The sequence below is a fragment of the Gobio gobio genome (genome assembly GCF_949357685.1).
Source record: "Gobio gobio genome assembly, chromosome: 8".
Taxonomy (NCBI): Eukaryota; Metazoa; Chordata; class Actinopteri; order Cypriniformes; family Gobionidae; genus Gobio; species Gobio gobio.
In genome coordinates this window covers 19,730,955-19,745,793 of record NC_137114.1, presented here as the reverse complement: position 1 = coordinate 19,745,793, position 14,839 = coordinate 19,730,955, and the positions used below count along the sequence as shown (strand labels likewise).

Here is a 14,839-nt window from a genome sequence, read left to right as displayed (position 1 = left end):
TCATACATCAGGAGTGCTAGCAGTCTCAAAAGTAGTTTCTTCTCCTGGGACGGGCTCCACGGGGCCCTCGGACTCGGGCTCCTCCCTCTCCTCTGAGACGATCCCTCCTGCTTTGATCTCTCCTGCCTTCACCTCGTCGTCGTCCTCTTCCTCTGTGAGCTGCTTACTGATGTGCAGACCTGTATTTTCATACCCCATGGCATCATCCTTATCAAAGTCACGGAAATTGTTTCTTGCCCCCATGATGTATTTGCCCAGAATGTTGGCCTGGTCTGGCTCGCTTTTGCGCCGCCACTGCAGCTTCTGGTGGAAGTCCTTCATCTCCGTGTGCAGCCGGCCGACAACTTTATTCAGCTCGGTTATTCTGTTCCCGACATCTGAGCATCAAAACAACAGCAATGTTCAGAATAGCACAGGCTCCTACTCGCACTATTACAGCATGAATACACATTTTCTATATGTGTTGCCAAAGTGTTTTTTTTTCTACTCTTCCTTGACCCAAAATTGGATTAAAAATATGAAATAACCCCTTTTAACATTTCTGATACACTAGCATTTTTTAAACAAATCTCCTATGCAAGGCTTCTTTTACTTGATCAAAAATACAGTAAAATAGTAATATTGTAAAATATGTTTACAAACTAAAATAACTTTTTTCTGCCAAAGACTAAAATTAAAATAGGAACTAGCGCACAATTCACAAGCCTTTTTCCTATTGCAATTGCGAGTTTTGTATTTGCTTTTTTCCCCCCGAATTGTGAGATATAAACTCGCAATTGTGAGGAAAAAAATTCAGAATTCTGAGATAAAGTTGCAATAACTGTTTTTTTTATTCCATGGTGGAAACAAGCTTCCATAATTTCAATACATTTTAAAAAGTAATTTATACTAAAGCAACCATTTTTTTCAGGATTCTTTGAATATAATTTTCATTTATTTGAAATGTAAATCTTTTGTAACTCTTATGTTTATGATTACTTTTAATCAATTTAATGCATCCTTGCTTAAAAAAAGTAATTATACTGACCACAAGCTTCTGAATTGTAGTATAACTGAATGTCACTCAATGAACTGAATGTCACTCATCGAATCATGATTCGGATCGCGTGTCAAACCGGCAAACTGCTGAAATTTGGCGATCCAAACTGCTGAATCGACTCACTGATTCATAACGCTTCGAAGCTTCATGAGGCCGTGTTTTGAAATCGTCATCACTATATAAGTCGTTATTTAGGGTTTTTTTGCGCACAAAAACTATTCTCGTCACTCCATAAAGTTATTGTAGAACCACTGTAGTGAGATGGACTTTGTAACGACGTCTTTAGTACCTTTTAAGGGTCTTGAGAGTGAACCGTGCATTGTGCCAATGGAGGCCTTTCAGAGCCATCAGATTTCAACTAAAATATCTTCATTTGTGTTCTGAAGATGAACGGAGGTCTTACGGGTGTCGAACAACATGAGGGTAAGTAATTAATGACAGAATTTTCATTTTTGGGTGAACTTACCCTTTAACTTCTTGTTTATTGTTATGTTCTATAATATCAGTTTCACATTTGCAATATGCTATTCGGGGAAATAGTCTATTAATATTAATAGTCCAATTAAATTCAGACCCTGGTGTGCGTCAATCAAAGATGAAATAATAGACTATTCCAGTTTCAAGAAAGTAAACAATGGAAAAATAAAACCTATGTACAACGCTGGTATTAAATTCCTTACTGAAGGTTTACTGATATAAAATGTATTCATTTATTTATAAAACAAATCAGTGAAAAACAGCAGCCCTACTTCCCGCGGCCCTGGCTCTAGTATGCAGTACACAGTGTTTGCTGAATTATGACACTGTATAATGCATAAAGTGTCATAATTCAGCATACACTGTGTACTGCATACTAGAGCCAGGGCCGCGGGAAGTAGGGCTGCTGTTTTTCACTGATTTGTTTTCCAAGTGTTGATCCCAGATGATAAGAAGTAGTAGCTTAAACAAGCAAGTATTAAATAGTCAGACACTTTTATCCATTTTGTATTTTAGTACACTTATTCCATTATTTAATTACAGAGACAGTTCCTTTGGAGAAACTTGTGGTGAAGTGTCTTACTAAAGGATCCCTCCTTCTGGGGTTTGAACCTACAACCTTACGGTTACCAGCACATATTTTAGGCCACTAGGCCACAGCACTAATGGCCTAATGCTGTATGTGTCACGGCTTTTTCTTTACTGAAATTCTGCATGCTTTTCGATTATTTCCCAGAGATGCCAAAAGTATGACCTACCTTTACGCTTGCTCTCTTCAAACTCCCGGCGTGCGGCTGCGATGTAGCGGTGCACTAGAGCCTTAGTCACCTGCAGGCGGTATGGCACTCTGCCCTCACCTTGACCTCTGCCGTTATTCAGGGTATTGCTAGACTAAAAAAAAGTATGAAAAACACTTCATCAGCCAAATTTAATGGAGGATCTAGTGATAGAAACCCCTCAGATACTCACCGCTGATGTGATGGGAGGATATTCGCGGGCTTTCTTGTTACAGCAACAGCAAATCTTGTTGAAGATGCTTCTACACAAAACAGTGAGGAACATGAAGGTTATGCTCCTAAATGATCTGAAGAACCTCATAAAGGTTCACACACTCTGCATGGGAAGTTATGCAGTCACTAAACAAGGTTTGACAGTGCCTAGCGTTGCTTATGTAGTTTTCTTACCTCAAGACATAAAAGAGAGCCTTTGGAGATGGGATGATGTTAAAGGGAACTGGCATAGTGAGACCCTCCCTGAAATAACTGAGGTAGAGTTTAGAACGAGCAAACTTCCACTCGACATCTGCATCATCCTGTGAGGAGGAGACGTTTTAAACAAAAGATGCATAAATATTCCTAAAAACATATTTTGTTTTCCATGGGAACGCAGGTTTGAAATGACATGAACCCTTTCATTTTTGAGTGTTGGATGTTTCCTACCAAATCTTTCTTCATATTATGCATGCTCACCTCAATCCTCTGAAATGAGTTGGAGATCATGGCAATAAGCATGTTCAGGAGCACTATGACGATGAGCAGTGTGAATATCCCGTAGAAGATCCTTCCTACAAACTCGGCCAGAGCATAATCAGGCATGTCTACATATTCCTGGTTTGCCATTCCAAACATGGTCCAGAAGAGGAAGTTAAATGTCTCATTAAATCTAAAAGGAATACGAGAGACGAATGCATTTATAATTCATCTCCAAGCAACCAAGCACGTGAAATTACATGCGAAACAAGTTATTAATCACCTGCCAAGATGCGGAGAAACAACATAAGGGACGTATATGTTGTTTATTCCGCACAAAAAGGCTGTTCCAATAATCATGAGGATGAACATGAACCTGTGGATGAAGAAAACCATTTGATGAAAGCCGTCTCCTTATTGGACGTGCAATCGCAAAGATCAAACCCCGAGATCTGACCTCATCATGTCATCGATCATTCTTCCCATGGATATCTGCAGGGTTCCCAGGGATTCCTGGGCCGGCAGAATGTAGGCGAGACGTGTGAAACTCAGCATGCTGGTCACGGCAAAGAGAGTCTCTGCAATCAGCTGAGGATCCTCCTGTTTCCAGTCCTCTCGCACTATTCAGAAACATAATAAAATGAATAAATTAATAATAATAATAGATTTAAATTAACTATTTTTACAGTATTATTATTTTTATTATTATTTTGGACCCACGTTATATTAGGTGGCCTTAACTACAATGTACTAACATTTTATTTAATCAATTGGTACAATGCACTTATTGTGTACGTACATGTTTTTACATTGTACTTACATTTTAAAAAGTACCTGCATGTAATTACATCTGTAATTAATTTACATTTGTAATTACACAGTTGACACTTCCCTTACACCTAACCCTACCCTTAAACTTACCCATACCACCACACACCTGCCCCTGACCCTACCCGTATCCCACCTCAATAGCAGCAAAGGTGTTTTGCAATACAATATGAACACAATACGTACTTTGTACTTATTTTTTTGATGTAAGTACATAGTAGTTAAAGACACCTAATATAAAGTTGGGCCACTTTTTTTGTAAATGTACTTTTAAATATATAATAATAATAATAATAATAATAATAATAATAATAATAATAATAATAATAATAATAATAATAATAATAATAATAATAACAATAATAATAATAATAATAATAATAATAATAATAATAATAATAATGTTTAAATAAACAAATAAATAATGATACAATTATACTACTATAACCGCTAATAAAATGTGTTATTGTAATAATAATAATTATTATCGCCTTCATTTTAATTACATAAAAATAAATATTATTTTAATATAATTGAACATTATTATTATTATTATTATTATTATTATTATTATTATTATTATTATTATTATTATTATTATTATTATTATTATTATTATTATTCTCTTTTAAATTAAATAATAATAAATGTTTTTTATTATTTAAAATGTATAATAATAATAATTTTAAAAGTAATTGTGTAAAATGTAATATATGTATATGTATATATATATATATATATATATATATATATATATATATATATATATATTGAGCTGGGTAGAAAAAATATTGATTTCACGGTTTTAATCCATTCTCATTTTTATGAAACATTGATTAATCAATTGATGAATGAGCGAGACATTGTAGAGCGAGACATTGTAGCGCACCTCCCATCCAAGAAATTGCGGTAAGCTTTGTGTTTTGTGCGCTTCCTGTTATAGTGCGAAATAAACATGAATATCAGAAGGTATGTTAAAAGATACAATACAGTGATGTCTTCATGTCTCAATCAGGGGTTCGACCGTGGAAAGACGTCAATAAAACAGCTTAGAAACAATGTCACGTAACTTCACATTTAGCCAACCTCAGAAAAAAAAACATATTCAGTGACCATAAACTCATTATTCAGCTTGAAAAATTAACTCTAGAGAGGAGTATTTTTCTAAATGTATGCACCATATTGCATATTAATTATAATTTTTTAATGTTTTTCAATATATAATGCATGTTTGAATAAATTCATCAAGTTTACACCCACCGTTTAAATGTTTATATTTACAAAAACGAATTCGAGTAGAAATCAGGTAATTTCAAAGTTAGTAGGCCTATTATAACTATTATTATAAAAACTTTATTGAGTGTATTTTAAGAGTGAATACAAATCAGTTAATTTTAATATTAGTATCGTAATGTTGTTCCAACTGACTCCCATGTGGGCTAGCTAGTTTACAGCATTATTGAGAGATTTTTTGCCATGTACTGTACCTGATTTATATCCAAAATAATCTATATCAAATCGCACGCTTGTGAATCGAAATCAAATTGAATCGTGAAATCTGTGTCAATACCCAGCGCTAATATACTTTCAGTGTTATACATTATACATTAAGCCTATGTGAGATGTCACCTGTGTTGGTGAAATAGTCACAGAGCTCTTGTGTGCTGGAGTCCTGACAGAGGAAATGTCCCTTTAGCATGATGAGAATGCGCAGTGTGAAGGACGCCAGATACATGCTCAGCACCATCATATCCAGAATGTTCCATAAATCCAAGAAGTAACTCTTCAAACCCTCAAGCCAAACTTCCTTACACTCGAACCAGAAGAAACCTACCAATATGGAGAATGAAAACTTCCTTTTTAGATAATAACCATCCATCCATCCATCCATCCATCACTTATTAACATGGAAACACGTCCTACCTGCAACCCATATCATGTGAAGAGAGTTATGGAGAATGTTCTGCTTTCGGGAGGCGAAATCGCTACGGTAGATCTCCATGAAAATCGACTCCGTCAAAAGGGTGATGAGGAACCACATGTATGACGAGGAGTGTAACAGGAACTTAATCACGGGAACCTTCAGCAATTTACCCAGCTGGTAGAACAAAAATAAATATTTGAAATGCTTTTAACCTGCAATGAATACTAGTTACATAAGCACATCAGCCTTGACATTTGACTTCTTGATGATTATGATGATAACTATTATCAGCACTGACTCAAATTTACCTTGGACTTAGGGGCGATCCAGTAGACAAAGCACAGAAACGGCATGGTAATGAAAATCCCCAAAGACACCAGCAGTTTCCAAGTAGTTCGACTTCCCCTCCAACCGGACAGGCTCCCGCACCAAATGGAGGAGAGCACTTGCTGGCAGATGGGATGAGTCACAAACTAGACGAGGAAAACAAACAGTCAGACCTTCCAGCCAACTGTCAATCAATCAGGCATCCCATACGGCATCAACGCAGGGGTCAAACGACAGCGCGCTTTTGAAAGATGAGGTTCACATGCCCTGTGTTTCTCCTCGAATCCATCAGTCTGTGTGGCCAGTGTAAGTCTACACAGTGTTACTGAACCAGGGTTATTATAGTTTACTAAAATATATATATATAGTAACACACACCGATCAGGCATAACATTATGACCGATGAACAAGTGAAGTACAGGTGACAAGTGAAGTGAATAACACTGATTATCTCTTCATCACGCACCTGTTAGTGGGTGGGATATATTAGGCAGCAAGTGAACATTTTGTCCTCAAAGTTGATGTGTTAGAAGCAGGAAAAATGGGCAAGTGTAAGGATTTGAGCGAGTTTTACAAGGGCCAAATTGTGATGGCTGACCGGGTCAGAGCATCTCCAAAATTGCAGCTCTTGTGGGGCGTTTCTGGTCTGCAGTGGTCAGTATCTATCAAAAGTGCTCCAAGGAAGGAAAAGTGGAGAACCGGTGACAGGGTCATGGGCAGCCAAGGCTCATTGATGTACGTGGAGAGCGAAGGCTGTCCCAAAGACTCTTTCAGCAGGATAATGCGCCGCCACAAAGCAAAAATGGTTCAGAAATGGTTTGAGGAGCACAACAATGAGTTTGAGGTGTTGATTTGGCCTCCGAATTCCCCAGATCTCAATCCAATCAAACATCTGTGGGATGTGCTGAACAAACCAGTCCGATCCATGGAGGCCCCACCTCGCAACATACAGGACTTAAAAGATCTGCTACTAACATCTTGGTGCCAGAAACCACAGCACACCTTCAGGGGTCTAGTGGAGTCCATGCCTCAATGGGTCAGGGCTGTTTTGACAGCAAAGGGGGACCAACACCATATTAGGAATAATGTTATGCCTGATCGTTGTATATTGTTTATATGTTTATAACTTATTTATCTGTGCACGTCATTATTTTTAAAATTCATGTGCCTTCGTAAACTTGTTCAAGAAGCCGTTTCACTCGGATATACGTCACAACAGCGAAGAAAATTATTTTCCATTTTATCCCAACTTGATGTACTAAAACTAAAATAAGAAATTCATCAAAACTAGGCTATTTTTTACGGAGCCCCTAAAGGGACATGGTGGTGGAAAAAAATTAGGATGGGAGGATATTTTTTTTCCAAATCGTTTGCGTTCCCTCGCAAAACTTTTGCGTTCCCCCGAGAAACTTTGCGTTCCCTCGCAAAGATATTTGCGTTCCCCCGAGAAACTTTGCGTTCCCACGCAAAAGTTTTGCGTTCCCTCGCAAAGATATTTGCGTTCCCCCGAGAAACTTTGCGTTCCCACGCAAAAGTTTTGCGTTCCCTCGCAAAGATATTTGCGTTCCCTCGCAAAAGTTTTGCGTTCCCTCGCAAAGATATTTGCGTTCCCACGCAAAGATAGATGTCCCACGGGCCGTTTCAAACAGCTCAGTAGGCTACGTTAACAATATTGTATCCATTAAATGAGCGGTTAGAGTTATTTTGAACTTGGACTTAGGCTATAGCCTAGGCGAGTGCTCAATGAGTTCGGTGAGCTAAACGTTGTTAAAACACAATGTCTCTTTAACGTAGACAACAAGCTGCAACCTATTTTTCCCTCAAAACAAGCCTTATAATATAAATTAATTGGGTCTATATGAGCAGGCGGCTGAGAGACAAGTCCGAAGGGACTGTCTGCAAAGTGCAAAACCCGAAAAGCGTATAGCCTACTACAAGTCATAACTTCAATGTTACACACTGTGTCTCCAAATTCAGTTTACACATCAATGGTCACTTAGTTTGATAAAAACACTTAGTTTGATAAAATTTGCTTTTGCATAATTGTTAGGATTATTTTATTAGGAAAAATGTTCAGCAAACTTCACTGAAATGCACTGTACTGTAGCCTACTGTCACCAAATTCAGTTCACACATCACGCTCTCCTGCTGGTTATAGTACTACAACGCTTAGTTTGGCAATAGCACATAAAAATAATAAAAGTAATAGCACATAGCCATAGGCCTATTCTTTACACAAATGATGTTGGTACCCAGCTAAAATACAGTAGTTGCAAGTTCCATAGCTTTTGTATGATAATTGCTTACTAATTTTGATGGCATTACACTGTATAGCCTACTGTATTAGTATATTGTAGTAGGAGAGCATTGATTGTTATTGCCTATTTTTTAGTAACGCCTTTCGGGTTTTGCACTTTGCAGACGGTCCCTTTTTACTTGTCTCTCATATATTAAGGCTCGTTTTGAGGAAAATTATGTTGCAGCTCGTTGTCTACGTTAAAGGTGTCATTTGTGTTTTGAACGTTTTTAGCTCACGAGTAATTGATCCGGGAAGTTAAAATCTGTGTATACCCAACTACTGAACTCCGAAGCACTGACTGTATTATTTATACTTAAGCCCAAGTTCAAAATAACTCTAACCGCTCCATTAATGGATACAATATTGTTAACGTAGCCTACTGAGCTGTTTGAAACGGCCCGTGGGACATCTATCTTTGCGAGGGAACGCAAATATCTTTGCGAGGGAACGCAAATATCTTTGCGAGGGAACGCAAAGTTTTGCGTGGGAACGCAAATATCTTTGCGAGGGAACGCAAAACTTTTGCGAGGGAACGCAAATATCTTTGCGAGGGAACGCAAAACTTTTGCGTGGGAACGCAAAGTTTCTCGGGGGAACGCAAATATCTTTGCGAGGGAACGCAAAGTTTCTCGGGGGAACGCAAAAGTTTTGCGAGGGAACGCAAACGATTTGGAAAAAAAATATCCTCCCATCCTAATTTTTTTCCACCACCACGTCCCTTTAGGGGCTCCGTAATTTTTAAACATGTTAAAAAATAATAATACAGCAAATTACTCAAACTTTAACTAAAACTTAAATAAAAAAGGAAACAAAAAATAAATAAAAACTCAAAATATCAATAAAAACTATCATCTTAATAATACTAAAATAACAACTGTAAACAAAAAAAAATCAGATTTAGCTTACTATTGATATTCTTTTTTTTAGGAAAACATAAATGTGCAGTGAGCGATTTCTGAGAGACACTGTTGAAAGTGGTTCACACCGAGCAACACAACACACTAGTAGCCAATCAGCAGTAGGGGGCGTGTCCCTAAAAAAGTAGAGGGCGTGCAACATTGTTTTCGTATGGTTTTTCATAACCAAAATATGCTATTGTTGTATGCTAGCCGTAATTACAGGACAGTTTTGATTGTCATTGTTTGTCTGGAGCTGGTGAGCTAATAACTAACTCTTGCTATACTCATGTGTACGGTATGTAATGGAGGCCAGCTAATAAGAGCTGTGTAAGTAAACCTCACTCCCCTGGCCTCAAGACTTTAGCGTCTGGTCTTTAGCGTCCTTGTTAGCGCAAGTTCGTATCCCGCTTGTAGTGTGTCAAGTAGGACTGGTTACATGTAAGTTCATTTTTTTGTTCTTCCTTGTCGTTTATTCATCATCTTCGCTTTATTTTTCACTAAGCTTCATTTTGCTCTGCTTCAGCTAGAGACATCCACTCTTGCATTGCGTGTTCATGCATTTTGTGGGTGGAGCAATGAAGGGGAGGGGTGTGTTTGTTTAGGTTGATTTCAAATATCATTCATATTCAGTATTCAGTAAAAAAAAATGATGTTATCACATTTATCAGTCGCTGCAATTGAACCAAGAGGATTGACCTGTTTTTGATTGTAGTTTACCGCCAGACGAAGACGAGCGAGGTTGGGGATGCCTTCCTCAAATGTCTGTTCATCTAGTTCTTCATCCTCGCTGTCCTCCTCAGCACTGTTGAGGATGGTGGAGACCTCGCTCTGGTTCCGGCACATTCCCAGAAGCTCCACTGCAAACTCCTGACACAGCACTTCCAAAGCCAGGTACTGAGGCTAAACATCAATACAGAGTGTTGAGAAAGAAATGTTCAAAATCAATGAACATGTAAAAGCAAATGCTAATAACTCTGACAATGCAATTCACAATGCAAAAACATTAGCAAGAGATTTGAAATGGAGTTTTCTCTAGAAAGCACAATCAGACATGTGCGCAACGGCTTAGGTAACGGCAAATATAAAATGTTTATGACCGTTTTAACACATTTACATTACTTTATACTGTATGTTGACAAGTTTTGAAGCATAATCTGTGAAACGACATTGAACTTTTGAGCTTGTTATTTGTGACGTTTAAATCATCGGCCATTGCTCACCTTGAATTCTGGTTCTTTCTTGGACAGTTTGCGCAGTTCTCGGCTGTGGTGGAAAGCGCTGAGCATGGCGTCTTCCGATGTGATTGACAAATATGCGCGGCTGGCGATGCCTCTGTACGTATTTATACGGGACAGGGAGAACTTAAGCAAGTCATATTGTCGGCCATTACGGCACTCCAGGCACACACACGAGATTGAGTGAGGCATTGGTATATCATGACCTCTCTGGGTCAGCATCATTACGATCTCGTACAGGTCCTTCTGGCAGGCCAGCGTTAGTGGCGTCACTCCGGGTGCGAACTGAGAATCGTCAATGGAGTGGTCGAAGATGGCCATGCTAAAGGAACGAACGTCCATCTTGTTGCCTTTTTCTTGATCCAGGCGGTCCAGGAGGTGTTTGACGAATATGGGCTGGTTGGTGTCAACAGCCACCAGTAGAGCTTCATGGATCTGACGGAAGTCAAACTTGACGCCCAAAAGAAGGGAAGTCATGATGCCTTCATTGCCCAGTCGGATGGAGAGGTTCATCGCTTCCCTCCATAACCGATCCTCAGACTCTTCCAGTTGACGGATGATCCCATCACCAAGGGAGAGGAGACTATCCACCCAGGCCATGTTGCCTTCTTGGATGGCGGGGATCAGCTCCGGTGGAAAGTGAAGCTTTTTGTTCACAATCTCCCGCCAATTGTCTGTCTGCTCAAAGAGATAGGAGATGTTAAAAACACCCAGCAAACCATCATTAGAGGCAAACCAAAAAACTTCTAAACATTTAGATTTATTACTCTCATTTTAATGACACTGGTGACCAGTGTTGGGGAAAGTTACTTTGAAAAGTAATGCGTTACAATATTGCGATACTCCCTTAAAAAGTAACTAATTGAGTTACTTAGTTACTTTTTAAGAAAAGTAATGCGTTACATTACTTCTGCGTTACTTTTTCTCACCTGGGCTAGGCTTTTTTTGTTTGTTTTTTATAACAAAATAATTCTACTTTAGTGCAAATGTAAAGACCTCTTCATACCAAAATTGAAATAATAAACCTCAGGCTGAGGTAAAAATGCTAATTCACGCATGAACAGTAGAGGGCGCATTCTGAATAATGGAAGAATAGGACACAGGAGAAAAAAGTTTTACAAATAAAAAAAAAAAAAATCTAGTGATTTTTGCTCATGGTTTAACTGAATCATCAAAGGTCAGCAGCAAGACATTGGTCAATAAAGGTAGATTAAATGCAGCAAAATTTTGTTTTATTTAACATTTAATTTTTGGAGGTTTGCATATCCTCTGGTTTTGCTTTTGAAATATTTTGTTCATTTTGAGGAGTATCTTTATTGTGCAAGTGAGATGAATAAATGCTCACATTTAGTCTAGAACTACAATAACCATCATGTTTACACAAAAACCCTCTGCACTTACTTTTTCTCAACATGGGGACAGGAGAGCTGTCAGTCAAATAAATGTGAAAAAGTAACTTGTGTTACTTTTTTGAAAAAGTAACTCAGATATTTTCTTGTAAATTTGAAGTAATGTGTTACTTTACTAGTTACTTGAAAAAGTAATCTGATTACGTAACTCACGTTACTTGTAATGCGTTACCCCCAACACTGCTGGTGACCCTTTTTTAGTGTATTTTCACCATGATAAATTATACTGCTGTTTAGGTTTGGGGTCAGATTTTTTCTTAAATAAATTAATACTTCAGCTAGAACGCATTAAACTGACAGTAAATACATTTATAATGTTACACAAAAAGATGTTTCAAATTAATCCTGAAAAAAAATGTCAGCTTCCACCAAAATATTAAGAATATTAGCTACAAATCAGCTTATCAGAAGTTAAGCTTTGCCATTACACACTTTAATTGACTGTAAAACCGTTTCTATTGGAATATATTTTAAAATGTAATAATTTTTCACAATATTACATTTTTACTGTATTTTTGATAATATGAATACAGCTTTGGTGAGCATAAGAGACTTTTGGATGGCAGTGTACCTAAATTATTTAAATGATGAATTCACCAGTTGGATGATAAAATTTCTGAATTCTAATTAGCTAATTCTCATTCTAAATTAAAGGGATAGTTCACCCCAAAATTAAAATTCTGTCATCATTTTTCCAAACCTGTTTGAACTTGTTTCATCTGCTGAACACAAAAGAAGATATTTTGAAGAACATGAATAACTAAACAGTTTCTGGTCCCCATTGACTTCCATAGTATTTTTCCCCATTCTATGAAAGTCATCTGTTTGCTTAACCATATTCTTCAAAATATCTTCTTTTGTGTTCAGAAAACAATGACAGAATACATTTTTGGGTGAATTATAGCCCTTTAATGTGTCAAGTTGCTATGCGGATTGGAAACCATAAATGGCCTACGGTTCTTCTAATAAACTACTGCCTAAAAACACCTTATATTTATGATACAAGTTCCCTTTTGGAGCTCATTGCATTCAAATCTAAACATCTGAAACTCACCGTAAGGTTTTCCATATTCTTTATAGGAGCAGCTCAAATCAGTCAACTTCTCTGAGAAAGACGTCAGACCAAAATAGCAAGCAGCTCTCTCATGTCAGCTTGAGAGATGAATCCAGAAAGGAACAGTGTGGTTGTGTAGACCCGTTTAGTGATTTTGTGCTTCTGTACCTTGTGCCTTGTTTTTGTCTACTGATGTATCATCTTGTTCTGGGAATTAGCCTGTACCACCCACTCAGCACCAATAACAGAGATTGTCCCCAAGGGGAACACTCATTAGCACACAGTACTGTTGCATTTCATTTGGATAATTACAGTTTAAGATCTGCTTTTACAATGCGACTTTTGTAGCTTGATACGCTATTGAGCTCTAATAATGTTTAATGATTCTTGTCATGCTTAAAAAATACAAGCTGTACCTTGAAATCTTGGGGGAAATTGGGGAAATTAAATTTTAAAAGTGATGCGTTTAGTTTATTTACTTTTTTTATGGAAAGTAATGTTCATATTCATATTTCTCAGGCCTTGGAGGTTTTTTTTGTTGTTTTTTGCAAGTGTTTAACTCTATAATTAATTCAACAACAGAGCCTATATAAAATACACTGTCATATATTCTGACCTTAGAGCTATAAATGCCATGCAGCTCTTTCTATTGAAAGTGGAAAGTAATGTGTTTTTTGCTCTTTTACTGTTACAACCTGTTTTAGATCAAATTACTCTGAAAAGTAATGCATTACAATATGTATAATTGCCTTACTTAGTTACTTTTTAAGAAAAGTAATGTGCTATCTTATTGTTGCATTACTTTTTTCTCACCTGGGACAAGCTTTTTTTTTATACAAGGAAAATAAGTATTTGAACACCCTGCTATTTTGCAAGTTCTCCCACTTAGAAATCATGGAGGGGTCTTAAATTGTCATCGTAGGTGCATGTCCACTGTGAGAGACATAATCTAAAAAAAAAATCCAGAAGTCACAATGTATGATTTTTTTACTATTTATTTGTATGATACAGCTGCAAATAAGTATTTGAACACCTGAGGAAATCAATGTTAATATTTGTCAATGTTAATACAGTAGCCTTTGTTTGCAATTACAGAGGTCAAACGTTTCCTGTAGTTTTTCACCAGGTTTGCACACACTGCAGGAGGGATTTTGGCCCACTCCTCCACACAGATCTTCTCTAGATCAGTCCGGTTTCTGGCCTGTCGCTGAAAAACACGGAGTTTGAGCTCCCTCCAAAGATTCTCTATTGGGTTCAGGTCTAGAGACTGGCTAGGCCACGCCAGAACCTTCATATGCTTCTTACAGAGCCACGTTATCCTGGCTGTGTGCTTCGGGTCATTGTCATGTTGGAAGACCCAGCCTCGACCCATCTTCAATGCTCTAACTGAGGGAAGGAGGTTGTTCCCCAAAATCTAGCAATACATGGCCCCGGTCATCCTCTCCTTAATACAGTGCAGTCGCCCTGTCCCATGTGCAGAAAAACACCCCCAAAGCATGATGCTACCCCCCCCCCCATGCTTCACAGTAGGGATGGTGTTCTTGGGATGGTACTCATCATTCTTCTTCCTCCAAACACGTTTAGTGGAATTATGACCAAAAAGTTCTATTTTGGTCTCATCTGACCACATGACTTTCTCCCATGACTCCTCTGGATCATCCAAATGGTCATTGGCAAACTTAAGACGGGCCTGGACATGTGCTGGTTTAAGCAGGGGAACCTTCCGTGCCATGCGTGTTTTCAAACCATGACGTCTTAGTGTATTACCAACAGTAACCTTGGAAACGGTGGTCCCAGCTCTTTTCAGGTCATTGACCAGCTCCTCCCGTGTAGTTCTGGGCTGATTTCTCACCTTTCTTAGGATCATTGAGACCCCACG

General features: G+C 37.9%; 1 protein-coding gene across 1 annotated transcript; it reads right to left on the bottom strand.

Moving 5' to 3' along the window:
- On the bottom strand, positions 1–12,975 carry trpc2a (transient receptor potential cation channel subfamily C member 2a; the record flags this gene model as incomplete). Its single annotated transcript, XM_079823285.1, has 13 exons — positions 1–377; positions 2,275–2,407; positions 2,486–2,555; positions 2,701–2,828; positions 2,986–3,178; positions 3,269–3,361; positions 3,443–3,605; positions 5,443–5,643; positions 5,737–5,911; positions 6,046–6,210; positions 9,959–10,162; positions 10,483–11,175; positions 12,961–12,975. The coding sequence occupies 13 exons, from the start codon at positions 12,973–12,975 to the stop codon at positions 1–3; spliced, it is 2,610 nt and encodes an 869-aa protein (XP_079679411.1).
- Between the last annotated feature and the right edge of the window lie 1,864 nt (positions 12,976–14,839).